The 27,202-nt window shown below is 39.9% G+C and overlaps 2 protein-coding genes across 4 annotated transcripts; one reads left to right on the top strand and one right to left on the bottom strand.

Moving 5' to 3' along the window:
* Nucleotides 1–270: 270 nt before the first annotated feature.
* On the bottom strand, nucleotides 271–6,038 carry LOC104608698 (protein LATERAL BRANCHING OXIDOREDUCTASE 1-like). Of its 3 annotated transcripts, none has more exons than XM_088887283.1 (3): nucleotides 5,058–6,038; nucleotides 516–1,089; nucleotides 271–406 (listed from the first exon to the last, which is right to left on the bottom strand). In XM_088887283.1, exons 1-3 carry the CDS (start codon nucleotides 5,630–5,632, stop codon nucleotides 389–391), a joined length of 1,167 nt encoding a protein of 388 aa, XP_088743409.1. In that variant the 5' UTR covers nucleotides 5,633–6,038; the 3' UTR covers nucleotides 271–388. The 3 variants fall into 3 exon arrangements, with proteins under 3 accessions (XP_088743409.1, XP_088743408.1, XP_010273057.1); XM_088887282.1 differs by having other exon boundaries at nucleotides 333–368; XM_010274755.3 differs by lacking the exon at nucleotides 271–406 and having other exon boundaries at nucleotides 415–1,089; nucleotides 5,058–6,035.
* An 11,645-nt stretch (nucleotides 6,039–17,683) lies between these two features.
* On the top strand, nucleotides 17,684–22,375 carry LOC104608703 (heptahelical transmembrane protein 4-like). Its single transcript, XM_010274758.3, has 4 exons — nucleotides 17,684–18,054; nucleotides 18,207–18,483; nucleotides 19,091–19,403; nucleotides 21,573–22,375. The coding sequence occupies exons 2-4, from the start codon at nucleotides 18,209–18,211 to the stop codon at nucleotides 22,224–22,226; spliced, it is 1,242 nt and encodes a 413-aa protein (XP_010273060.1). The 5' UTR covers nucleotides 17,684–18,054; nucleotides 18,207–18,208; the 3' UTR covers nucleotides 22,227–22,375.
* The last annotated feature ends 4,827 nt before the right edge of the window (nucleotides 22,376–27,202 follow it).

Below are 27,202 nucleotides of genomic sequence, written 5' to 3'. Positions count from 1 at the left end.
AGGACTTAATCTTATTGTTACGAATCAATCATATAGTTAATAATATATAAAGATCTTTTTTTGGCAATTTTATTAAATTTTATGTCGAAAGTGATAAATTTCATGAAAACACCTATTATTTTTATTGACATAAAAACAGTTTATTATACTGTTTTACTGTCAGTTTTGTTAAGATTATATATTATCAAAATAAAGTTTTAAGTTGTTATTATTATTGATAATTATAAATGACAAGTATTATCAGGTCTAATTGGATCAAACACACCCCCCCCACACACCCTAATTAATAAAAATCCTAACAAGACTAGTACATTCTGTCCCAAACCAGATCTGACCCGTCGATAGCTCTAAGTTTTAACCTGGGCGGCCTGTGGATACTAGATACAGATTAGCATCTATAAGCAACCTAGAAAATGAAAAGGAATAAATTTTCATTACGACAACAAAGCCATTAATTAATGTAAAGAGAGTAAAGACACATATGGGCAATTAAGTATGGCATATATAGATCAGACCTTGCCAAAGGAAATAGCTTGTTTGTCTTCTGTTGGGCTAATGTTGTAAAAGTGCTTTTGATAATCTTCCACCACCACCTTCTTGTATCCTTCGCCTTCCTTATCCGAGTCCTGATCCCTTACAGGCTCGAGCATGCATCGGAGTGGCGGATTATAGAAGAGTGCCACCGAGATCCTCTCTTTGTCCACCTGGGTCACAACGCGGTGCCAAGAGCTCTTTACCCTTCCATTGCTCATTATTTCTAGCAAATCTCCTACATTCACTAGCAATGCGTCATGAGGCCAAGGTATTTTGAACCACTGCTTGTCCTTGAGCGCTTCCAGTCCTCCCGGTGTGGAGTTGAATTGAAATAAGAGGGTCAGCCCACTGGCATCCGTGTGTGGGATAATGCCTAGTACTCGGTCTGGCCTTGGGCATGGTGGGTAGTAGTTGATTCTAATGTTCACCACGCTTTCTGTGGGTTCGAAGTTTTGGAGGAAGATGTGCCTTTCCAGACCCAGAGCTTCTGCTAATGCTTGAAGCAACTCATCGCAGAGCTTTCTTGCTTCCTCTACAAACTTCTCCATTATTTGCCTGCAACAAATCAAAAGTATGATTTACTTGTTGCATGCAGGGAAAATCAAATGAAAATACTATGTTTCCGTTTGTTTTTCAGGATGTTATTTACCCGGTTAAATGCATTTATCTGGGTAAGTGTTTTTTGAGAAATATTTATTTAGATTAATGCATTTATCCATGTTATTTTATTTTTCAGGTAAATGAAATAATGTCTGCTTTATCCATAACAATCTATTATTAAAAGGGGCAATTTTGTCCCATTCAAGTGTCGACAACTTTCCTCTTGTATGGAAAAGTTACTAATCCACATGAGAGATGTGTATCACTTGGAAAATAAATTTTTCATGGACCTTACATAAATCTGAAAAAAAATAAACTTGGGTATCTTTATCAGTGGGAAACAAAATCCCGTTGACCAACTTTCTCCCCTCTAACAATCCAAAAAAGTAAAACATCCCTTAAGTATTCTATTAAGAGATGCCTTCCCAGACCTCACTCTTGTCTTGTATGTAGGAACCATGACCGACGTTTGAAATAAGTCTAACTACTAGATTGCCTAGCATGTTTGGATGTTTGTTAACGATCAGAGCAGAAAATTGCTTTTGGAGCTTTCATAAAGTCACTTTCATTTTTCAAATTAAACATAAAAATGTAACTTAAGTACATGATCTTTACATACAAGATTAAAAGCAACATGTCCAGAATGAGTGCAGAAGAGATGGAGATATCAAGACAAATCACTGGTAATGGTAATTCTGTAGGAGAAATGGATGAACAAATGAGAGAAAGATGATATGGACATGCTCAGAGAAGATCATCTACTTTACCCATGAAAAGGAATGATCTGATAGTTGATACAAGATCAGGATTCCAGTAGAAACAAGGCATTGTGGGAAAAGACTATATACTACGGAATTGCAATTTAACAATATATATGTTCTAAAGCTGCGATTGGTTGCAGTGCCAATCTTGATTGGGTGCAAAATTTATACGGTTGTACCGGGTTCAGTTTTACTTTTTTTTTGTTTCAATGCAAAACAAGATATATATCCCTACCAGATACAAAATTTTTATTTTTTTCTCTCTTTTGCACTCCCTGGTAGTGCTAAATTTTCCATCCCAAAAGCTGGTGCAAAATTTGCACCACCTTCCTCCTTCCCCAAATCTTTCTCATAGTAAATTGGGACTACATCTTCTTGCATCCTACCTCACTCCTAAAAACCTAGACAAATTTCCCTCGTACCGCTTTTCTCTTTCATTTATTTTGGAGGTCATTCCATTTTACTTCTCACAAACATATAAGATGAAGTCAAATCTGAAGCAAAAATAAGCCAAAATTTGCACTCAAATGCATTTACACTTAGTGCAAATGAAATTTATACTGCAAATAAAATGATACTATCATTTTCCGGTAAATGGGGGCAGGTAAGTTGGTGGGTCCTGCATTAAAAAATTAAATCCACATTTGTGTTTTAGTATTAATGGGTCTCACAGAAAAGAATAATTGGTAAGCAGTTCAGTTACCTAGGTAAATAATACCCTCCTAAGACTTATGTAAATGACTTTCCTGTCTGCGTGAAAAATTACTAATGCATAATGGGACAATATTATCCCTTTAAATAATTATCTTTTTTTATGGATAAAATGGTCATTATATAACTTAGGAAGTAAATGAACATTGATGTAAATATTTCCTAAGAAATAATTGCTACTGTTATTTTTATCTAGTTTCAAATATTGTTATAGTAACAAGACCATACTGATTTTGTTTTTCTAAATTTTTGCAATTTTTTTAATTCAAAAAAGTGGAATACTCTTAAAAATAAAACAAGAAAAATTATTAAAAACTCCATTAAAATATATCCTAATCACTGAATTAACAAGATAGAGACAAACAAATAAAAAGAGAGCAGGACAATAGCCCTATGACAGAAAACAACCAACAAGTAAAGCATCAAAACACCACTCTTCCCTGAAACCCAAGGAACATTAAGAAGAAAAACATCATTAATTAGTAGCCTTGTGGACAAACCAACATGTCATATGAGAGTTGCCAGAGTAGCATGTGAGCTCCTCTGATATATTTTAGAAAAGAGATAGCTGTTTAACATTCCTATCAGCTAATAAACAGAGAATATGCTAACTGAGCCCCCACTAGCTTCTCAGTAGAGGATATACGGAAAACACTACTGCCACTTCTTTTCTAGAAATACATCTGGCAGGGTCAATTAATCAATTAAGTCGCATAATGTGGGACTCTAACTAATAGATATATGCACAACCTATGATTCAGGAAACAGTACTACTACCTTTGTCCTTGAATCTATTTTCAGCATTCAGCAACAGTAAACATAATAATTGTTGTCTGAATCAATCAAGGTTTTTAAAATCAGACCGAACAAGGAACCCTTTTGGGCCTGATTTCTGGGTCGAATGGTCTAACCATTCAGACCGAACAGACAGCCTGCTTTAACAATAAAATAGAAACAAAAAAAAAAGGATAAAAAACCATTGTTCGGGTCGATGGTTTGATTCATGGTTTTTAAAAACGAACTGATGACCGAACCGGTCAGGGGTCCAGTTACCGGTTCGAACGGTCTGACCATTCAACCCAAATGCTGGCCCATTCTCACAAAAAAAAATTAAAAAATTAAAAATTGGAAAACGGTTCGAGCGATTAACCAGCCGGTTCAATGGTTTGCTGACCAAAATCAACGGTTTTAGGGGAAAAAGCGGTTTTGGAGGAAAACAGAACGGTCAGGTGACCGATTCCTGGTTTCTGGTCTGACTGTCCGGTCCGGTCCGGTTTTGGAAACAGTGGTTCGATCACCCAAATCAACAGTTTTTACCCAAAAAGTAGTTTTGGGTGAAACGGATGTGTTCCCGGTTTTCCCGGTCGGGCTTTGAAAACACTGGGCTGAACATAACCATAGGGCTAAATTGCACCTGATCCCAACGCATTTCATTTTCTATCTTATTTAAAGGCAAAAAGTCTATGTTTAATTTCAGGCTTGAAATTTCAACCCAGAAAGATCAAGCAAAAGCATCAAAAGAGAGTCAAGAAGTAGTATACAATCTCTGTACAAATGAAAGAGAAAATTTCGATTTCGAGCATTTGTTCTACAAATGCCATTTTCTTCTAGCCATGTGGTTTACACGCGCAACATCAACCCAGAACAAGTGACGGCTGACTCTTTCTGAGAAACCCATAAACCAATGGCAAAACCAAAAACTCAAGAGGTTGGATAAAAGCACTAAACAGTACAAATTTGCACTGCTCATAACAATAATGAGACTACTATGGAGATAACTCCAAGCAATAATCTCTTCAACAAACAACTAAAACCACCAGATTCCACGATGAAGAAGACAGTTGAAACAGTAGGTAATTAACTTTGCTGGATGCAGCAGGGAAGCTGAGCAAATGAAGTAGTAGATATTTTGCAAGAGATGAGCTTAGAAGTCAGATGGGCACAGCGAGCTCAAGTTGACTATGTTACATAATGATATGGCGCATACACTTGTTACTTCTGCTTGCTTTGCTACTCAAGACTGGGATTTAAACTTCAAATTTTAATTAAATGAAAAACTATCTTTGCCCAAAAAATATGTACTTTTTCGCTTGGTAAAAAGTAAAATATGTACTTGAGGTCTTAACTTCTGTCTCTGCTTGCTCTCTTCAAGCAGGAATCTGATAAAATATCTTCATTACGAGGCAAAGAATTGCTGCAGGTAGCAGGTTTCTGCAACTGTTGAGGGTTTTTGTTTCTTTTTAATATTAAAGTACTTTCCCACAAAAATTTATTCTATGCGTAGGGTGGACAGAGAAATTTACATAAGATAGGCAGTCCTTTTTGGACTTCACACTCATAACACAGATTACTGGGTTGTTCCCTGAGCAACATATATAAATTGGGAAATAATTTTCTATTCTTTAACACTAGAATTTACGAGAGAGAGAGAGAGAGAGAGAGAGAGAGGACCTGAATCCAACCGGTTTTTGAGGCCAAACATGGATCCCTTCTGTGTCCTTCTTAGGAGAAGCCCTCATAGTAAGACGGTCTATCCAATCCAGCGGCTGGTCGTCCGATTTAACAAAGTTGCGTCCGTAACCCACGTTATCAACACTAGCATACGATTCAACACTCCCCTTCTTCTCCTGGAAAGACAGGCTAAAGAATCCCTTCACAACGTCCTCTACAGACTGCAAAATGGATGAAGGGATGCCGTGGTTCGTGACCAGGAACAAACCCCACTCACTGGCTCCTCTACCAAGCTTGGCTAGCTCTTGGACTCGAATCTCTTCTTTGGAGCCTATCATCAGTAAGTTGGCCATGTTGATAAACGGTGGCCCTGCTGAGACATCATCGCTAGACACAGCTGCAGGGGGTATTGGGTGCATCCTTAGGAACCTCTCCGGCACGCTGTTGAACCCCTGACGAACCAGTTCTTGGACCACGGGCACCTTGGATTTTCGCCGTCGACCATCTTGGCCAACGAAGCTCACTTCATGGAAGCAGCCCTTCTGTATCTCCATCTCTTCATTCTTGCAATCCATCGATCGATTCAGACGGTAACCATCACGATGACCACAACATAATCCTCCTTAATCCCCTTTTTGACCCAGAAATTAAACCTCGCGCATGTATCGGAGACTAACATATCCATCTCTACCCATGAATGTAGCGTGAGAGGAATCATGGGTCGGTTGGGTCATACAAAGATTGAATTTAGGCACTTGGGAATTTGTTAAAACATCTTGCACGCTTTCCACTGAAACTTCGAGGTTATTTCGCTTACTAGGATATGCCAGGCTACAAATTAGAACTTGAAAAGATTTCCACTTGGAAATCAGTCATTTAAAAACTAAATAAATAAATCTATAATTTCTCATCCTTGATTGCATGTCTTCAAGGTGTAAAATCAATATTTTCAAATGGTCGTTGATCCGGATGGCCGGATTATTCCGCGTAGGAACCGTTTAGACAATTAGTTCTGTTTTACCTCAAATCCTTTTTTTGCTCAAAAATATTGAATTGGTTAATGATTCGTTCACTCATGAAATCGAATTATAGATTTATTTAATAGTTTTTTTACTATTTTTTATTTTAATTATTATTTTTAATTTTTTGTCAATAAATCATCCATTCGAACTAGATGGTCAAACAGTCAATCCAGAAACTGATGTTTAGAATGATTCCGAGTCGTTTTTAAAACATGGTATAAAAGAGGCCTAACTGGGACCAAGTGGAAAAGTAGATAGACGATGTTGATTAGATCAACAATTTTAGGGACGACCCAAAATCTGATGAATTATTTTAAAGGTAAATTATAGGCACCTCCCCTGTACTTTTGGGTATGAAATTTATCCCCCTCTAATATCTTTTTTTTAATATCAACCTTTGTACTTTTATATAAATGTATTTATATTATGAGTAAAACATCATCATCATTATCATCATCATCATTATTATTATTATTATTATTATTATTATTATTATTATTATTATTAGGATAGGGGTGCTCTTTCCATGCAGGAAATGAAATCTACTTGTACGAGTAGATTCCCACGTGAGAGCACCCAGTAATTACTGCCATATAAATAACAGTAATTACTGATTATTATAGTAATTTAATAAATATATAATTAGTGGTTATAATTAATAATTACTGTTATTATAATTATTGTTAATAACTAGATATTTACTTTAAAATTATAAATACTGTAATTAAAAAATACTATTAAAAAATTACTGATTATTATAGTAAATTAATAAATATATAATTAGTGATTATGATTAATAATTACTGTTATTATAAATATTGTTAATAAATAGATATTTACTTTAATTTTACTTTAAATTAAAATTATAAATATTGTTATTAATAAATACTGTTAATAGATTTAGTAATTATTGTTATATTAAAAATAATTAAGAATGTTATTAAAAGTGTTGTTATGGATTATTTAATAAAATATTATAATTACCGACTATTACTAATAAATACTGTTAATTTAATTTAATTTTGGCAATTATTAATTTAATGAATATTGTCAATAAATCCTATTCATAAATTTAATATTTATTGTTATATTAAAAATAACTAAATAATATTATTAAAACTATCATTAATGATTATTTAATTAAATAGTATAATTACTTACTATTATTGATAAATGTTGTTAATAACGTTCTGACAACTGACGGTTCGACCGTCCAGTTCGAACGGATGACCCGTTCTGACAACAAAAGTTACAAGCAAAAAATTACGAAAGCTTTCTAGCCACCAGTTTTCGAGTCAACGGTTCGATCATCCAGTTCGAACGAAAATATTTTGGCTACCAGTTTTCGGGTTGACAATTTGAATAGACGGCTTGTTTTGACAATAAAAAAAAAAAACTGCCAAAACCATTGAATGGGTTAACGGGTTAACGGTTTGACCACTCGGGTCAATGGGTCGTTAACCGATTCAACGGTTTTTGGCCAGGGGCCGGGATTGTTGTAAAATAGTACTGGTTTCCTGAACGGTTCCCAATTAAAAAAAAATAAAAAACGGGCGACCCGTTTTGACAAAAAAAAATTACAAGCAAAAAATTGAGTATGTGAGGTCCATTAAGCAGTCATTCGAGCGTGTGACTCATACAACCTGAAGACGGAACCGTTCTGGCCACCGGTTTTCAGGTCAACGGTTCGACTGTTTGGTTCGAACAGATGGCCTGTTCTGACAACAAAATTAAAAAATGACAAAAACCATTGAACTGGTCAATAGTTCGATCGCCTGGGTCAATGGATCATTGATTGATTCAACGATTTTGTGCCAGGGATCGAAATTAGGATAAAACGGAATCGGTTGCCTGGAAGGTTTCTGATGAAGGGTGATTTGGCCCAACCTAGTAAAAAGGGGACACACGGACACGACCTCACTAAGAGATGACAGCTCAGCCTGACATGCTTACTTCGCAACAGTTGAGCTCGGATATTCAACCACCTCAGCACAGGGTCACTTCGGGACAAGGTCACCTCGGGACAGGGTCACCTCGGCCCCAAGGCACTTCGGCATTCAATCCAGTTTGGAACTAAAAGGTATAAGCTCGGGGATACTGACCCGGACCACTACGTGACGATCCCGAAAATCTCCCCAACAGACTCCGAACCTCACGGGATCATGCCGCGTAACGGAAAGCCTTATCTCCTACCCGCCCGGTTCGGGTGGAATTGATAAGATTTATTAGTTGGTAGCGTTATCTCCCAATTAAAGCGGAAACGGATCCCATCATGACGAAGATCCCGGAACCGATCCGCAAAACCCGCGAGGACCTAACTATATAAAGGCTCCAACCCCGAAGGCACAAAGTACGCGTGATTTTTCTGCTCTCTAGCTCTCTAAGCTATCAATGCTCTTCAGCTCGCATCAGATTACTAACTTAAGCACCAGAGCGATCTCACCGGGTTAGCCACCCCGGGTTCTCTGATCCTTTCTTATAGATTCACTTAGCTCACCGTCTGACTAGAAGTTAGATCACCCTCCAATAGGGAGCAATCAGATCGCGCTACATCCATTGGCGTCGTCTGTGGGAAGTCGATCAAAAAGCCTTCTTCACAATCAACAACTTTCCATTGAAATCTTCTAGTCACGCCAGACAGAGCAGTGAGATGAATGTCTCTCAGGGGCAACCTCAGCTTCCTTTAGTGTGCATTGGCCAGTTCACCATACCGCTTACTACGGCTAGAGTCCCAACACTGACCATGCCACAAAACACCACACAGGTGAACACCCCACTCCCTCCAGTGGTAGGCACAACCTTCGCTGAGCCATCTGTGGTTCCCCCCGGAGTCGAACAACGTCAGTTCAAAGACCTGGTACACTGCATGCGAGCCATCTAGGTCCAAATGCAGCAGGTCATGCAGTTCCAACGATACATGTTCTACCTGCACTACCAGCATCAGTTCCCCCTACTGTCAAAGAGCCAACAGCCGGTTCCACCCAGACACCCAGGGACTAAGCAGAACCAGAATCGACCTCGCGCGAACCAGAACATCACTCACCGAGGCGAAGACTTCCCAAGTCCTAGTTTCTCCCAGGAGTCAAGTCTCACCCCGCGGGAGGAAAGACGGTTACATCATTCCACCTGCTTCACAAGGCAACCTCGAAAATAGGTCTGGGGACAGTCAGCCCAACATGGTCACTCTTCCTCGGCGTTCGCATCAAGAAGGATCGCTCGCAGAAAACCGGTTTGGGGTTCTAGGCACGAACTCAAGGTAAGGCCCCTCCATCCACGATAGTCAGCCCTAGAACTCCACAAGGAACCAGGAGCTACCTCGCGGCAGAATAGTACCAGAGCATACCGAGGTTAGCAGCACCAATGCAGAACCATTAAAGAAGCAGCAACGAAGGCGTCGCAAGGCACGCCAAACTTCAGTACAGAACAACCAGCTCACGAGACCGAACCAGCAAGAACAGATGAAAGGTAAAGAGGAGGGTAGCTCGGTAGCTACAAAGACCGCTCCTCTACTCTCTGGGTCGTCCCCTCTGTCTTCCGAGCTCTTGGGGACCTCGATGCCCAAGGACTTCAAGATGCCTCCCTTGGATAAGTATGATGGATCTTTGGATCCTAATGATCACGTGGATTCCTTGCAGTCCTAGATGCACCTAGCTAGGGCTGACAAGTCCTGCATGTGTGTAGCTTTTTCCACCACCTTCAAGGGAGAAGCTTGGACTTGGTACCGGAACCTCGCACCAGGATCAATCAAGAGTTGGGCGCAGTTCATGGAATTATTTACCTTGCACTTCATCACCAGCAAGAAGTGCCCGAGGTCGCAGGAGAATCTGTTTAACGTAGTTCAAAGAGAAGTGGAGTCCATCAGGAGATACATCAAGCGGTTCAATGACACCTGCCTGCTGATCCCTGACCTAGACCTAGCGATGATACTCACGATAGCCAAAAAGGGCATAACTCACAGAGAATTCAAATGGCATGTGGTGGCCAATAAACTGAAAGACATCACAAAATTCCTCAAGCTCGTCGACCAGTTCATCGAAACCGAGGAAGAGATGAATCAAAAGATAGACAACCTAGAAGAGAAAAGAAAAAGAGATGGTGACAACATAGGTAATGACGGGAATAATAGAAGAAAGAGTAAGTCCCCGACCAGGGGAGGAAACAAGTTTGGGAGCCGATCTCCTTCGCGACCTCACAAGTCAAGTCAACGCTCTAGGACCCCACCTATTGAAAGGACGAACTACACACCCCCTAAACGCTAAGCGAGGAGAAATCCTAATGGCCATCGAAGACTCTTCCTTTGTCAAGTGGCCTCCTAGGTTGAGGGGAGATCCCACCACCAAAACTGTAGGAACCTCCGCGACGAGATCGAGGAGCTCATCCGTTGCGAGCATCTGAAAAATTTCATACAGAGAGAAGAAAGAAGCCAGGCAGATCGGCAAACAGACCGGTAGGAGACCCAAATAAGGAATGCTCCCGAGTCCAATAACAAGCAGAACGAGCAGCCGCGACGGTAGTTGGCCGAAGAGAGACCGATCTGTGTGGTAATCAATATGATTACTGGTGGGTCCATCATCGCGGGGTGCACTTCGGCAACAGGACAAAGTTCAATCCGTGAACTAAAAAGCGAGGAGCAGAACCCGCCGAAGTGACCTTGACTTGAAGACCCGATTTACTTCACGGAGGATGACGCGTGCGGGATCCAGTATCCTCATGTTGACACGCTGGTGATAAAGCTAAGGCTAAACAACTTCGAAGTCAAGCACATCCTTGTGGACTCGGGTAACTCGGCGGACATATTATTCAAAGACACATTCGACAAGTTGCAACTCCAGGAAAATGACCTAAAGCCAACAGATACTCCACTAGTAGACTTTGGCGGCGAGGAGCTCAGACCTCTAGGGCGAGTTTCAGTACCTGTAGAGGTTGGCACGTGGCATAGTAGGTTAACCCATTGCGCATGCCCTACGTGCAGTAGTATCCACCTACTACCTAGCAATAAAGTTCCCTACGGACTATGGAGTAGGGGTTGTATGAGGTGACCAGCTCGAATCTTGCAATTGCTACGTATCCGCCCTCAAGGGGAAAGCCAAGCTAGCGGCTGACATCGAGCTCGAGCGACCAATGACCCAGCTAAGACCCTCCAAATCGATGCGACCTCAGGTCTGCGGCAGAAATGCCCGCAATAGACTCTAAAATTTTAGCTCACAAGCTAAATTCCGATCCCTTAGTCAGGCCAGTTAGATAGAAAAAGTGCAACCTCACCCCAAAATGCTGGAGGATAGTTGATGAAGAGGTCGGGAAGCTCTTAGCGGCAGACTTCATAAGGGAAGTCCATTACCCGAGCTGGGTAGCTAACCCAGTTCTAGTAAAAAAGGCTAACGGTAAATGGCGCATGTGCATTGATTATACCAACCAGAATAGAGTCTGCCCAAAAGACTTTTTCCCACTGCCCGAGATCGATCGCCTAGTGGACGCGACCTCAGGGCATGAGTTGTTGTGCTTCCTGGATGCCTATTCCGGTTACAACCAGATCAGGATAGACCCTACCGATGAAGAAAAGACGGCCTTTATAACTGAGTTCGGATTGTATTGCTACAAGGTCATGCCCTTCGGATTAAAAAATGTCGGGGCAACTTTTCAAATACTTGTAAACAAGATTTTTGAGCCGTTAATCGGCAATAAAGTTGTGTTATGTAGATGACATGGTCGTGAAGACCCAATTTTCAAAATTTTTGTTAGACGATTTGCAAAGTGTTTTCGAAATTTTACGAAAGTATAATATGAAATTGAATTCCAACAAGTGTGTCTTCGGGGTCACCTTGGGTAAATTTTTGGGCTACATAGTCAACCAACGTGGCATCGAAGCCAACCCGAAAAAAATAAAGCCCATCTTAGATATGAAATTTCCCCGCAAAATAAAAGAGGTTCAGAGGCTGAATGGTCGGATAGCCACTTTGAGCCATTTTATGTCCAAATCGGCAGATCACTGGCTACCTTTCTTTAAAGCTATAAGAAAGAGTAAAGACTTCGAGTGGATTGCAGAATGTCAGCTCGCCTTTGACGAGCTAAAAAGATACTTAGCTAGTACCCCAGTTCTGACCCAACCCGAGGAAGGGGACATTTTAAAGTTGTACCTCTCCGCGAGTGACGAGGTGGTCAGCTCGGTACTGATCAAAGAGGTAGATAGGGTCCAACAACCCATCTACTTTGTTAGCAAAGTTTTGCAGGATGTTGAAACAACATACCCGGAGATCGAGAAACTGGCGTACGCGCTAGTCATAGCAACTCACAATCTTCGTCCGTACTTCCAAGCCCACACCATCGTCGTTCTCACCAACAAGCCTCTGAGACAAATCCTGCTCAAGCCCGAGGTGTCTGGCAGATTGGCGAAGTGGGCTATCGAACTCAGCGTGTACGACATCCAGTACGAACCTTGAACGACAATTAAAGCCCTAGCCTTTGCCGATTTCATGGCAGAATGTACGTTCAGTACCACAACTCCTGAGCTGGCCGAGCTCGAGCACATGGTGGAAGCTTTAACCAATGTGGCACCAATCCCGGTTAGATCTGGTCCGACCTGGGACGAGGAGCACTGGATCCTCCACGTTGACAGCTCATCCAACCAACAAGGAAGCGGTGCAGGAATAATTCTGTACGGTCCAAGCGGGGTGAAGTTGGAATATGCACTCCGGTTCGGGTTCCCAGCATCGAACAACGAAGCAGAGTATGAAGCATTGGTTGTTGGGCTCGCTCTTGCAAAGGAAGTAAAAGCTAAGCACCTCGTCATATGCAGCGACTCTCAACTCGTGGTCAACCAAGTCAGCGGTGAGTATGAAGCCCGCGACCCCACCATGGCTGCCTATTTAACCAAAGTCAGGGAGATCATGCGCAGCTTCATCTCTTACTTCATCAGACAGATCCCGCGATCCAAGAACGCTAAGGCCGACGCCTTATCTCGATTACCCAGTACAAGCAGCAGCACCATGCGGACCGTGTACATAGAGGACTTACCTCGATGTGGCATTCTCGGGGGGCAGGAGAGGTCACTACTGTAGCACAAGTAGAGTCGAGCTGGACTGATCCACTCATGAGTTACCTACTTCACGGGACCCTCCCTACCGACCGCAATGCGGACCGAAGGGTAGAGTGCCAGTCGGCTAAGAACGTCATTATAGACGGACAGCTATACAGGAGATCCTTCACGCTCCCCTACTTGCCCTGCTTGCGACCCTCAAAGGCCGAGTTTGTTCTCCACGACACCCATGAAGGCTTGTGCGGCAGGCACTTGGGGGCAGGGATCTCGCCCAGAAGGCGTTACGACAGGGCTACAGCTGGCCCACGATGAAGGCAGATGCACTCGAGCTCGTCAAGAAGTGCGATAAGTATCAGAGGCACGCTAACATCCACCACCAACCTACTGACGACCTGAAATACCTCACCAGCCCATGGCCTTTCGCACAGTGGGGAATCGACATACTTGGCCCATTCCCGCCAGCGACAGGACAGAGGAAGTTTCTGGTCGTGGCAGTTGACTATTTCACGACGTGGGTGGAAGCTGAACCTCTAAAAACAATCACAACCTGCAACATACAAAACTTCTTTTGGAAGAACATAGTGTGTTGCTTCGGGCTACCTCGAGTACTCATCTCCAACAACGAGAAGCAGTTCGAGGATATAAAATTTTAGAATTGGTGTGCTGAAATGGTAATTCAGCAAAATTTCACCTCGGTGGCACAACCCCAGGAAAACGGGCAAGCGGAAGTCACCAACAGAGCTATACTTCGTGGACTAAAAGCCCACCTAGCTCAAGCCAAAGGATTGTGGATAGACGAACTACCTAGTGTGCTATGGGCCCATCGGACTACTATTAAGACTGCCATAGGTGAGACTCTCTTCAACCTTGCTTGTGGCACGGAAGCGGTGATCCCAACGGAGATCGAGGTGCCTACACTACGCTTGGAGGCCTACGAAGAAGAGACGAATGATGACGAGCTCCGTTCTAACCTAGACTTGGTGGAAGAAGTACGAGACCTAGCATACATCCGGACTACAACTTACCAATAGAGAGTAGCTCGGTACTATAATGCCCGAGTCAAGAAGCAACACTTTTGCGTCAGCGACCTGGTTCTTCGGAAGGTTATGGTACCTGAGCCCGGTGTCGGTAAGCTCGGACCAATTTGAGAAGGTTCGTACCGAGTAAGACGGGTATATGGGGAAGGTACGTACGAGCTCGAGACTTTGGAAGGGAAGAAAGTAACTCGAGCGTGGAACATCGGCAACCTAAGAAGATACTACTTGTGATCATCGAGCTGGAGAGAGGATTGCGGGTCACTCCCAGAAGCCCAAGGGCCATGATGCCGAGCTGATATAAGACCTCGACACTACGATAAGTCCTAGTCGCCTCTTTGGCATGGGCGGATAAGTCCTAGTCGCCTCTTCGGCATGGGCGGATAAGTCCTAGTCGCCTCTTCGGCATAGGCAGATAAGTCCTAGTCGCCTCTTCGGCATAGGCAAATCAGTTTTCATGCTCAAGGCATAGACAACTCGGGTACAAACCCTACTATGTTTAGCCCACCTCGGCATATAACAACAGGTTGATCCCATTTGAGGTCAGGCCCGATGGCTCGACACTAAGAGATAATCCACACCTAAGCGAATAGCCCGTGTGCAGACAGGTCGGGTATATACCCTACAATGTCCGCCCACCTCGGCGTACAATATGTGAAGGTACCCCTACTCGTAGTCCAGCTCGTAGCTTGACAGTTCGGGGTAACCTACACTTGGAAAAAATTTACTTCAGTTATCCCGACTCATAGTCCAGCTCGTTAGCTTGACAATTCGGGGTAACCTACACATTTTTACTCCTATTTGGTTTAGTTCACCAGTCCAGGAGTTGTTTACACTTAGAAAGTTTTGCACAGAGTCAAAATGTTTATATTTTATTGATGTAAAGTTTAAGTACAAAAAAAAGGAGAAAAACTTTCACTATGAACCGAGCTCGCAGGCTTGGTATTTGAGAGTGTCATGAGGAATTTGGGATGATCTTGTCAATTGGGTTATATGATTAAATGAGTTTTCTGTGGACAGTAGTAATGTGTGGTTGGATTGTCATTTTCTCCCTAAGTTGGGGTGACCATCCTGTAAAGTGGGTTTCCATGGGTCTTAGTATGTGGATCTTCCTTCCATCTTTCAACTGCCACATTAAGTTATTCTTTATTTGCTCCATTATATTCTTCTACTTTTTTCCTTTAAGTTGAGTCATGCGATTTTGTCTGAAGATGAAACAAGGATTTTTTTTCTTCACATACTTCTTCTTTATTACTTTAGCCCAGAGCCCTTTGTCATCAGTTAACAACCTTTATATTTGTTTCACAAACATATGGCTTTATTGAAAGCCCCCATCTTCCTAAATCCCATTCCTCCCTCATATTTTGGTTTAACATAATTTATCCCACGCAATAGTATGTATGGATTGATTTTTGGGCGAATGACGGTTCAGCCCAGGGTCAAAATTTATAGATTCAACGTACGGTTCAGCCCATGCAATAGTATACAGTGTGGGTGGTTGGCATTTTGAATATTTATATCTTTGCAGTGGAAATCAGAAATCTGCATTAGATCTGTTTATACTTTTCCTTCTCTGTTGATTCATTTTTGGATTTTCTCCATCCCACCAAGAATTTCTGATACTTCTCTACTTGATTGATTATTTTTGTGGGCAGAGTTGATGGAAGTAGACATGGAATATGTGCAGATTGCTTGTAGAACTGATTTAACCAAAGTTGTTCTCCTGCCTGTGTGTGTGAGGAGTTTAGCTTTCCATGAGGCAAGTTTACAGTTTATTTTCTCTAGTATTTCACCATGTGGTGCTATAATTCTGCCACAAAAGCTTAGCTTATTTCCCAAATATTTTTCCTGGGCATTCATTTGTTTAAATTGGAGCATAGAAAGTATATATATATTTTCTTTCTCCTATGAATGCAGCACTTGCTGAAACAAGCACCCCCGATTTTGAGAGGTTTATTTTTTCACCAGACACTTGTTCAAACTTTCCTAGTATTTCTTTCACCTTTCTGACTTGGCTAGGTTCAGCTTCGCATACAGCAAAGAGGATGTATGAAATAGTAGTTCCTCCTCTACATAACTTAAAGCCCTGAATTTCCTTATTTTGTTCAGCTTTAAATAGCAGATTAGAAAAGGACCTGCCTTCCAATATGGAGATAGTGGCAAGAGGAAAACCTTGAAAAGAGACAGAGAGAAAAAAAGCAAATCTTACAGCGGTACGTAGCACACTAGGTTGCAGGAGAGCCCAACGGTAAATGAAAAATGGAAAACGGGAGCTAGCTCACAAAACCTTTCTAACACTGTCGTTAGGAGAAAGGTTTTAGTTTTTACATGCAACTGTAGTCCAGGGTGGAAAGGAAAATAGAAAAACCTATTCTAATCTAAGCTGAGAGGAAGTGGCCGGAAAGGATAAAAGCGGAAAATGATCAGAGGTAGTCGTTTTAGAAGAAGAAGAAGAAGAAGAAGAACAGAAAATAGAGAGAACATAGTCCAGGGCGGTTAAGGAATAGTAAGAAAGATCTAACACTATACCAAAGGCAAGACATTTTGCAAAACCACAACCTCCGAAGATGAATATAATCTCAGAGATAACCACAAGCTCCAAGCTGCTCGATCAAATCCTCTCAGAGATATCCACATCCATAGAAAACCACCTACAACACACTATACCCCTAGCCTACTCTTAGTCGGATCATACCCGATTTTCTCTATTTAGTATTTATGATTGGTTCAGTTCTATTTATGAACCGATTAATAATCGATCCGGGATTGCTCCACCTACCACTCTGTCCCGAATCAGACCCGACCCATTTAGAGTTCTATTTGGCAAAGAATCGGAAGAGTAGCATAATTTTTCAATTGACCAAGTCAATAAGAAACAGTCAATAATAAACAGCGTCTAGAGTTGCCTTTCCTTTTTGTTTTTTTGTTTTAAATTATTCATAATCGAAAAAAATAGAAAAATCGTTCGTTGTATTTTCGTTTTTTGACTTAAAAAAAAAAAACAAAAGTCAAATAATAAAGAAGATATTTTTATCCAAAGCAGGATTTGTTACATTAGAATCTTGATGACGAGATCTTTCGTGATCGTCGGATTGGTGTCAAGTGGGAATCGGAAACAGCTTATCATAGATTATTCAGGCCCTCCGGCAATTCCGAGTGAAGATCCATCATGGCATCATCGACTGGCTCTTCGAGTCAAGTCATGTTTGGCTCACTCCGACAGAGAAAAAAGAAAAATAAAATTACAAAAATGACCCATCGCTCTCAAATTTCCAACTTACCCGTGCAGAGAGCAGATCGGGTCTGCTTCTCAGAAAGAGCGCCTCACACCAACCTCATAGTTCATCGCAGCCGTGCGCTGAGAACATCTTCCGTACATGATGTTATCATTCATGGAAAGATGCTCCGAACGCACGGTTACGATGCACTGTGAAGATAGTGTGAGGCGCGCTCTGTGACGAGCAGATCAGAACTTTTGCAGAGAGTCCCACTCCCCAACGAACAAAACTATCTTCAAGCATCTTCGAATCTCTTCTCGAATACTTCTCTCACGATATTCTAAATTTCTAATTTCTACTTGTTCCTCTCCAACCACCATAAATTACCCAGAAGAAGAAAAAAGATTAAGATCTAAGGGAGGAAAGTTGAAAGTTTCTGCTACTCACCATTCTCAATTCATCGATGTTTATCGGGTTCTGAATTTTAATAAGTATTAAATACTTGTAAGCATTCGTTGGGAGTCAGCTTTTAACCTCAGCTGTCCCTTTTCTTGCATTTGATCGTCTCTTTACCGAGTGGTGGGTTCTCTACTGATCACCGCCTAAGAGATTCCAAATTGATTAAATAAATAGAAATCAGAATTATCCGCTTCTGGGCTCCGCTCCCAGGTGGCGTTTCTGCAATTCCAGGTACGTTTTTGTTCGGTCGGTTCTTCTGGGTCTTTTATTTTGGGGATGAAGGGTTAGGGATTTTAGGTTCTTCCTCTTATTCTATAAATGGACCTTCGCTTCATGATTGTTTTATTTATTTGCTTATTACGACTTTCTTCTCTGGGTTGAAGAAATGGGCAGCGGTTGTAAGGAGTGCGAGAATTTGCCCTTTCCTTCCGAGAAATTTGAGAATGGTCGGTTCGAAGAAGGGAGTCAGATATGTTCCAAGGGAGGGAAAAGGACGAGGTTCTGGAAGAAGGTGAAGTATCAGCTCGTCGAGTACCACTCATTGCCCGAGTATTTGAGGGACAATGAGTTCATTTTGGGTCATTACAGATCTGAATGGCCTCTGAAGCAAGTGCTCTTAAGCATATTTTCTATTCACAACGAGACTCTCAATGTCTGGACGTAAGGATTCCTTCCTAAAAAACGCATCTTTTCCTTTTAACTCTTTTATCTGTTATTATGTTGTAATTTGATGTTTGAATTTTTCCCCCCTTTTTTTGTGGTGTGTTGCATTTCGTTCTTTCTCTCTAAGATGGGTTTTCTTGCAATAACTCATAAATCTTTGAAATCTGTTAGAATTGGGCCGATTGGCAATTGACAAACATATATTGAAGCATAGAAGTTTCAGGGTTTTTTAGTCATCTTGAATTTGCGAAAATATGGGTTTGTGTTTACTGATTTGCTCTCTCAATCTTTGTCATTGTTAATTTTAAGGGTTTGATTATAGTTGTTGGCTTTGGTAGTTGAGATGATAGGCAATACATTATTGAAAATGTTTCTTCTTTTCCCTCTGTCTTTAATTTTCCATAGCTGTGAGCCCACGGGACTCACCACTCATACACCTACTAACTATTCAAACAAAAGATGGTCTTCAACCAAACTAATAACAACTATGCTAGTTGCATGTTTGCTTGTGTTTTAGACTTTAGCAAAAGAAAACATATCTGGTTTGACCTTTTTCAGCTGTGGAAATTTTCTTGTCCTGAAACCCGAATAATAATTGTTTCAGGCACTTGATAGGTTTCTTCCTTTTCCTATCCCTTACAATATATACTGCAATGAAAGTTCCAAAAGTTGTGGATCTCCAGTCCCTGCCTCATCTCCCTGATGTGCTGAGAAAAGCTGATCTGCACGAGCTATTGACTTGCCTTCCTTCCATGCCTAACATGCCTGATTTGCAAAAGCTGCGAGATGAGTTCAAAACATCCTTGCCTTCGATGGATATGCTTCCATCATTGTCTGGTTGGCATATTCCGGAACTTCTTGCAAACTGTTTGCCTGAGCGGTTCTCCCACAGCAACCATACTGATCCTTGTGTTCTGGTAATGCCCTTTTCCCTTAGTTTGGATGTTGCAAATGAATATCTCTGTAGACTCAATACCAACATCAGACATCATTCTTCATTTCTTTGTTATTTTACTGGTATAAATGATGTCAACCTTTTTGTTTCTCTCTTTGAATTGATTGAAGAAAAATTAATTCTTCATATTGCTACTTGTTAACCTTTTCTAGAAAAATTCAAATTATTCCCTGTGCAAGAAAACTAACTAAAAGCAATGTAACTTATATTTTTTGTTGCAATTTCTCAGCTATTCTTGTCCTTTATTTAAGTTAGGATGAATATTCCTCATAGAAGATTTTTGTTTGGAATATCACGAGTGTCATATGTTTTGCAATGAATGTTTTGAGATATTTGTGTTTCTGCTTAATTTTTGTTCATTTATCAGCCTTTAAATATTGTTTACTTATTCATTTAGGTTTCATTATAATTGGGTTTGGTTACTCATCCTCTGCTTTAGCAATATTTCTTTAGTGGATAAGATAGTTGTATTGAGGAATGAAATAATTATTAACCCTACATGCCATTCCGCCATTAAGGAGCTCACAAACTACTTAATGACTTATTCGCTGAAAACCAAAGCAATGAGCCATTATGTTCAGCCACTTCAACTGTTATCAAATGACCCCCAAGTGAAAATTTCAAAATGGAATAAAAAGTTCAATGCAAGTTATTCTCTTGAAGCATTATATCCATACTGGTAGGATTTTAATTCTGTTGAAGCACATGATTTCATCAAGCAATTACTTGCAAGTATTTTATGTTTTACCAAAGAAAAAAGTGATTAAAAGCATATTGAAATTAAAATCCTCTTTTTTGGGAATTCACGTGCTGAAGGTCCCCTTGCTTATCTTGTGTGGTTGGGATAATTCTTTATTGAGTTGTTAGATGCTGAAATGAAACTTGCTAGAATTTGGCAATAATTGTGCTATGCCTGGGTATAATAGATACTCAAGCATCTTACACCTGGAAGGCATTTGTCCATACCTTTCAATATAGAAGAGATAATAAAACCCTTTATTTTGTCAACTAGCAAAGTGGTGTTAGCCCCTAATTATCTTGTAGATTAAGGAAATGAGGTTTGTTGCCTGGTAAGGTTTTACTGGCAGAGGTTCTATGCTATCATAAAAAGTCTAATTTGCATGAGGGTGACGGTCAGATGGTGATGGTTATCCCAAATATTAACTTTTTGTCACAATGCAAATGACTGGCTGTGTTTGGTTGCAATGCAAATAAATTTGCACTGATGCAAAACCATGGCAGTGCAAATGATTTGAGTATAAATCCTGACCTATTTTTGTTTCAAATTTTAGCTTATTTTGTTTGATTGCCGTACAAATGAAGTAAATTAAGACATGAAGCAGAATAAAGTAAAATCCTAAACAAAATTAAACAAGAATTTGCATTTTTTACATTTGCACTCCCATGCATCTGTACTAGTGGAAATAAATTTGCACTGCAACCAAACATGGCCCTAGTGCTTAAATGATTTTCTCATATGTGCAAATTGACTAGAGAACTTGTGCTTTTACCCCAGAACCTGTGTCATTTGTCTTTATTTTCAATTTTCATGTTTCTTACATAATTTTCTTTTAAAAGATGGGAGAAAAGTTTGAATATGGAATTGCTAACTGTATTCAGTGTGAAAAATATATGACTATTTTATCTGTATATCTTTGATAATCATGCTTTTAATCTCCTGACTTGTTTTTTATAGACAATATTCCACCTATAATTGTTCAATAGTTATTTTTTGCCACTTTTCTTGTGATTATTTTGCAAATTTCAAATTTACTTGGTGGTACCAATGGTTGTGTTTGTCTTTGCTTTGCATGGTGCTGCTTTAAGAAAATAAACGATGATCCAGTCTATTAATAATAATAAATTCCAAAGCTTGCAAAGATGATGCTAACATGGCAATGCATATCAAGTTTCCAGAAAAAAAAAAAAGAAAAGAAAATATGGCAATGCACATCTATTGCTCCTCCAGTCCTCCCTTGCCAATGTTACCAAAAACTACTAGTGTTTCAGAGGGTTATACAAGTGACCAATTTTTCCCACTGAGAGAACATGTTACATTAGGAAACATGATATGTTTTACTTTACAGAAAAAGAAAGGAGCTAATATTAATCATATTTTGATTAAATGCAGCGTAGCATGAAGGAGGATGTGGTAAATATGATAGCACCCTTGATGGTAAGACCAATCACACGGTGGCCATTCTTTGCTTTTATGGGTGGAGCCATGTTTTGTCTATTAGCCAGCAGCACTTGCCATCTTCTCTCCTGCCACTCTGAGCGCCTCTCTTACATCATGCTCAGGCTTGACTACACTGGCATTGCCGCCCTCATATCAACCTCCTTTTATCCTTCTGTGTACTACTCCTTCATGTGCAACCCCTTCTTCTGCAATCTCTACTTAGGCTTCATTACACTGCTGGGGATCGCCACGATTGTGGTGTCTCTCCTCCCAGTCTTCCAAAACCCAGAGTACCGCAGCATACGCGCCATGCTCTTCTTTGGCATGGGCATGTCAGGGGTAGCTCCCATAATGCACAAACTAATCCTGTTCAGAAACCAACCAGAGGCCCTCCACACCACAGGTTACGAGATATTGATGGGTGCTTTGTATGGGATTGGGGCCCTGGTGTACGCAACTAGGATTCCCGAGCGGTGGAGGCCAGGGAAATTTGACATTGCTGGTCACAGCCACCAGCTGTTTCATGTGTTGGTCGTGGCTGGAGCATACACTCACTATCGTGCAGGGTTGGTTTATCTCAAGTGGAGGGACCTTGTAGGGTGTTAAAAGAATGAATCAAAGGATTAGGTGGATGGGTGTGTAATGTAAGCAGACATGTTTCTGGATCACTCCCCATTAAAACTCGATTTCAATGTATGAGAACATGAAGGAATATTGAGTGATATAGTAGAATCCACCATTTGCTTGTTTTCCAATGTGCAATGACCAATAGATTTGATGCCTTTTCATTTCCATGATTATTCCATCCACTTGTAAATTATAAGACCATCCTGAGTGCTGTCCACTTTTGGTTGGGTTAAAGCAAACCTAGAGAAAGAACACCTGGAACCTTAACTGTTGGCAAGTGAGGCGCAAGTTGCAACCCCCTAGTTTTTCCAATTGGGTATGCCTATTTGGAAAAACTATTGCCGAGTTGCCTTTCTGTGTCCAGCGGTTTTGGGTTTTCAGACTAGTCTGTAGCCACCCAGCAATAAAAAGATACTACATTAGCATTTTGAATTTCGGCTTTAGTCAATGGGCTTTCTACCGTTAGTAACTAAGAATCTGGTTGAACCGAATACAAGGACAAAAAATACATCAAACCCACTTCCAAGCGATTTCATTCCAACTCCCTCTTCTTCCTCTCCTCCGCTGACCCCTAACTCAAAAACATCCCACATTCCACCGGCCATTTCACTATACATTGGCGTTTGTGCATGCAAAATCCACCAGCGGCGGTAAGTGGCGATTATTATTCATCTTCTTCCTCCCATTATTATTCCTCCTCTCCTTCCACGGGATGCAAACTCTTTTATGCAAGCTCAGGTCCATTGCTTCTGATTTTATCAATGTTCTTATTACCCCCCCCCCCCCCCTCTCTCTCTCTCTCTCTCTAACGGCCTGATTTATGGCTGCATCTCTTTCTAGTAACTTGAGATGAAAAATAACATGAAGAGGATTTGTTTCCTCTTATCTTTGAATTTTCCCTGTTGATTTTATTGCTTTAAGGAAAATAGAACAAAATCATCTATTTATCTCAAAAGAAGCTACTCCAATATATAACATTGGTAGGAAATTTCCCCCACCTAAAAACTGCATTTCCTCCATTTCCTTTGAGGGAGCTCTTTGTTTCTCTACAAATCCGCATAGCCAATACTTTAAAACAATTTGTTCCTCTCTCTCTCTCTCTTTCTGTCTGTGTCAACTCCTTCTGATCTTTTATTTTCACAATAGGTGAAAGCCAAAAACTGGTCTAAATAGTCTCCTCGATTCTTAAAATAATGTGCAGATGCTGGCAACATAGAAGCTTGTTATACCCTCGTCTGTGGGATATGGGATGTTTCTGGGTTAGGGTTCAAAGAAGATTGGAAGAAGAGGAAGGAGAGGAGGAAGAGTAATGGGAGGAGGAAGAAGAATATTCTCCGCTTACTGCAGGACCGTCGTAGGTGGATTTCGTGTCCATGAACACCGGTGTATAGTGAGATCACCGGTGGGATGTGGGATGCTTTTGGGTTAGGGCTTGACAGAGGAGAGGAGGAGGAAGGAGTTCGAATAGATTTAATGTATTTTTGTCCTTTTGTATCCGGTTCAACCGGATTCCAGTTGCTAATGGTAGGTAGAATGTCTGTTAACTAAAGTAAAACTTAAAATGTGGCATACTTCTTGGTAAACCCACAGGTCCACAGAATGCCAACTCCCATTTAGGCGGTGTTCAGTGGTGTAGAAATTTTGTGGATTACCTGGTTCATCCAAGGGTGTGGCACGTTCTGAAACAATCTACTGACTGTTGAAATCCATGACATTGACATATCACAGTTTTCCTTCCATGACAAAATAGTGTGGATTCATTCAGACAACAGTTTTTAAAATCAGACAACAGTGAGGTAGATTCAACCACCATAAAAGAGAAACAGAAGTTTATTTCTTTTTGGGGGGTTAAAACTACTTAAAAACTTTTCCTCTACTTTCTTTCTGTTTTTTGGTAAAATTACTTACTAACTCTTTTTTTCTAATTTTCGGTTCCTCCTTTTTTTATCAAGGGTTATTATCTAAAACTCCCCTCTTCACTTTTTTCAAAACCTCTAGAGACCCCTTACCAGAGATTGTCAAGGTTTATCTTCATTGTCTCCTTACCTCACTTTAACGTCAAAATCCTTAAGCAATTCTTATACAAAAGGAATGCATTTCATCGACTCGCTACTTGTCCGACGGCATTGGACAAGCTGTTTTATATCGGTGATCGATTAAGGTTAACTAGAAAAATCCATAAGTTGGTGCTTTCACTTTAGACATGTTTTCTTTTCAAAAATTTATGATACCAGAAAGACACGATGCTTGAAAGGCTTTAATCAATCAAAACTCCCATGAATTTTGATGAAACCCACCTGATTCTTTTATGATGTGGGTTAATTGGTTATAAGTTCTTTCAATGTCATGTCTTTCTGCCATCTTTGTCCAATCCTTTTCCTTTCACATGTCCGATTTTGCTTTTTTACCTTGTTTTCTATTCTAAACAATTGTTTAACAAAGCAAGAAGGCTAATTTGGTCATCAAAAATAATTAATGTTCCAACTGTACAATTTTTGTTAATTATTACTAACATTGAACTGATGGAAGGTAAGTTTTATATAACAAAAGTTTTCTGAGAGGGGGTCCATGGATATTTTGAAAAATTAGGGTAAGTTTAAGAGAGATGAGAAAAAGTGAGTGGAGTTTTAGATTAAAGAAGAAAACCTTCTATCAACCTAAAGGTGCATTCTTTCATTTTTCTCGCTGACGGTGACAACAGTTAGAGTGGTGAACTGGTGAGTAATGAATAGGAGTGCAATTGGGTACCCGATTTTAATATTTTATACTGCATGGTGCCCAGGTTTCTGGGCCCGGGCCATTTAAATTTTGACAAAAACGCAAATCCGAACCCACCCAAGTTGCACCCCTGATTCTCTGCGCCAAGCTTGCATTTAACAGGCAATGTAATCAATCACCAGTGAATACGTTAGTATTCAATGCAGTCCCATATGTACGTAACACTGACGTGGTCGGTGCGCGTTTGGTCATGTTTTCCAGGCTCGGACCATTCAAATTTTGACAAAAACACCCAATCCAAGCCCACCCAAGTTGCACCCCTATTGCAGTGGGCCAAACTGCATTTAACAAAGTGTAACCAATTTCTAGTACTTCATTCAGCTCCTTATGTATGATACACTGGCATGTTAACTCATAATGGGTTACATAGCCTATAATACAAGCTGTGTTTGCAGCAGATACCGTCGTACCGAGTCCATTTTAAGAACTAATGTGCTGTTACAGTATTATGCTTTGGGGAGTTTGGCTGTTTTCCAACATTAAACATTTGCTAAGTTGCAATAATTCCCATGAAAATGATAACCACAGGAAACGATTTTAATTTCAGTGTTTTATGAATTAGATGAATCGTCGATATGTTTTTCTCATGTTAATTGATTCTCTTTTTCTTTGAAGTGAGTCCCACACATGATATCGACACAAAAGACAACCACAATAGTGATAACTGTTTGTCTGCTAATTAATCTTCTGTTCAGCTCTTCAGCCTACAAAGTCAAAACAAGAGAGATGGGAGAAAAAGAAAAGAAGAAGAAAAAAAACACACCTTAAAAATAAACAATTAAAAGAATATTATAAAAAAAATAGATATTTATAACGATATAATTAAAGAGGAAAACTCGGTTGTAGGTATAACAGTGTAGCACAGAGATGACCGATTTTCCCCCAACATGTGACTTGTCACATGACTATGGAATTATCCAACATGTTAAGAATGAACAAATGAGGGTTTTGGTCATTCTCCCAACAATAACTGGGTCAACAGACAAAATTAGAGAATAACTGGATTTAGTGATTTTGAATGGATAAAACCACCTAATAAGTCCAGAGATTATAACATCATAAGACCAATTATCAAAATTCAGCCTCGTCACCATATATAATTTAAAATGTATAAGAAAATAATTAAATGTAATATGTTGAATTTGATCACAAAAAAATTGGTTTTTTCGGATTGTCCATGGCATGCATCAACCCAACCTTTTCTTTGCATTAAATTTTGTTTGGCTAACTAATTGAATCCAAAGTTTGGAACTGTTTGAAATTTGATTTTGCAACAAATAATTTTTTTAATATGAGATGAAAATAAATAATTTACCCCCCCACCTTCATATTATTTTTAAGGATAACTAACAAGTGAAACCATTTTTTCATCTAGGTGGCCGAGTCAAATAGGTCAACTTGGGATGCCAAAATTAAATAATAAAAAATTTAAATATATAAAATAAGTAGAAAAATATATAAATTTTCTTAAAAGAATACTTTTAGATACATCTCTAATATTATTTATCCAGCATATTAAACTAAGGAAAGTGTGATAAATAAGAATTATATTTACTAACAATAGAAATTGAATATAAAAATGAAACTAATATCTAACCCACCCCATTGATCAGGACAAGCGGTCTAATGGTTCAATTGGTTAGACCACCATGTTGACATACAAAAAGAAAGTCATAAATTTTGTAGAAAAATTGGACATTTCTCTATTATTATATATTAATAATAAAAATGATAAAAATTTTGTCAGACCCAAACTAGTACAAATGATAAAAATGACGCATTGATCAGCTCAAAGTGGTTTGGATTGAAAATAGTCTCAAAAGTGTGTTCATGTTGAGAACATTTATATAAACTATTACAAATGGTAAGTTTTGATTTTTGAAGCTCTATGGGTCGAAAGACAACAAATTCATCACAACGCTATGTCTTGATTACTTTACTTTACCACATGGGTTCTGCTAAGGATATGTTGTTATTATAATAAAAGTTGCCACGTGTGCTGTAATTGTACATTAAAATGATGCAGAGGCATCATATCCACAATAATCACCATCATTTAAGCCTTATCCCACCAATTATATGGGTTACGACGTACTTGCTACATGGGGGTTCTTTTAATGGCTTTTCTAGATCAAAGCGTCAACCCTCCCAAACAGGCCCTGCATGTTTGCCTAACA

This window comes from Nelumbo nucifera, chromosome 5, assembly GCF_055504915.1.
Source record: "Nelumbo nucifera cultivar China Antique chromosome 5, China Antique-T2T, whole genome shotgun sequence".
Lineage (NCBI taxonomy): Eukaryota > Viridiplantae > Streptophyta > Magnoliopsida > Proteales > Nelumbonaceae > Nelumbo > Nelumbo nucifera.
This window is presented reverse-complemented; position numbering and strand designations above follow the sequence as displayed.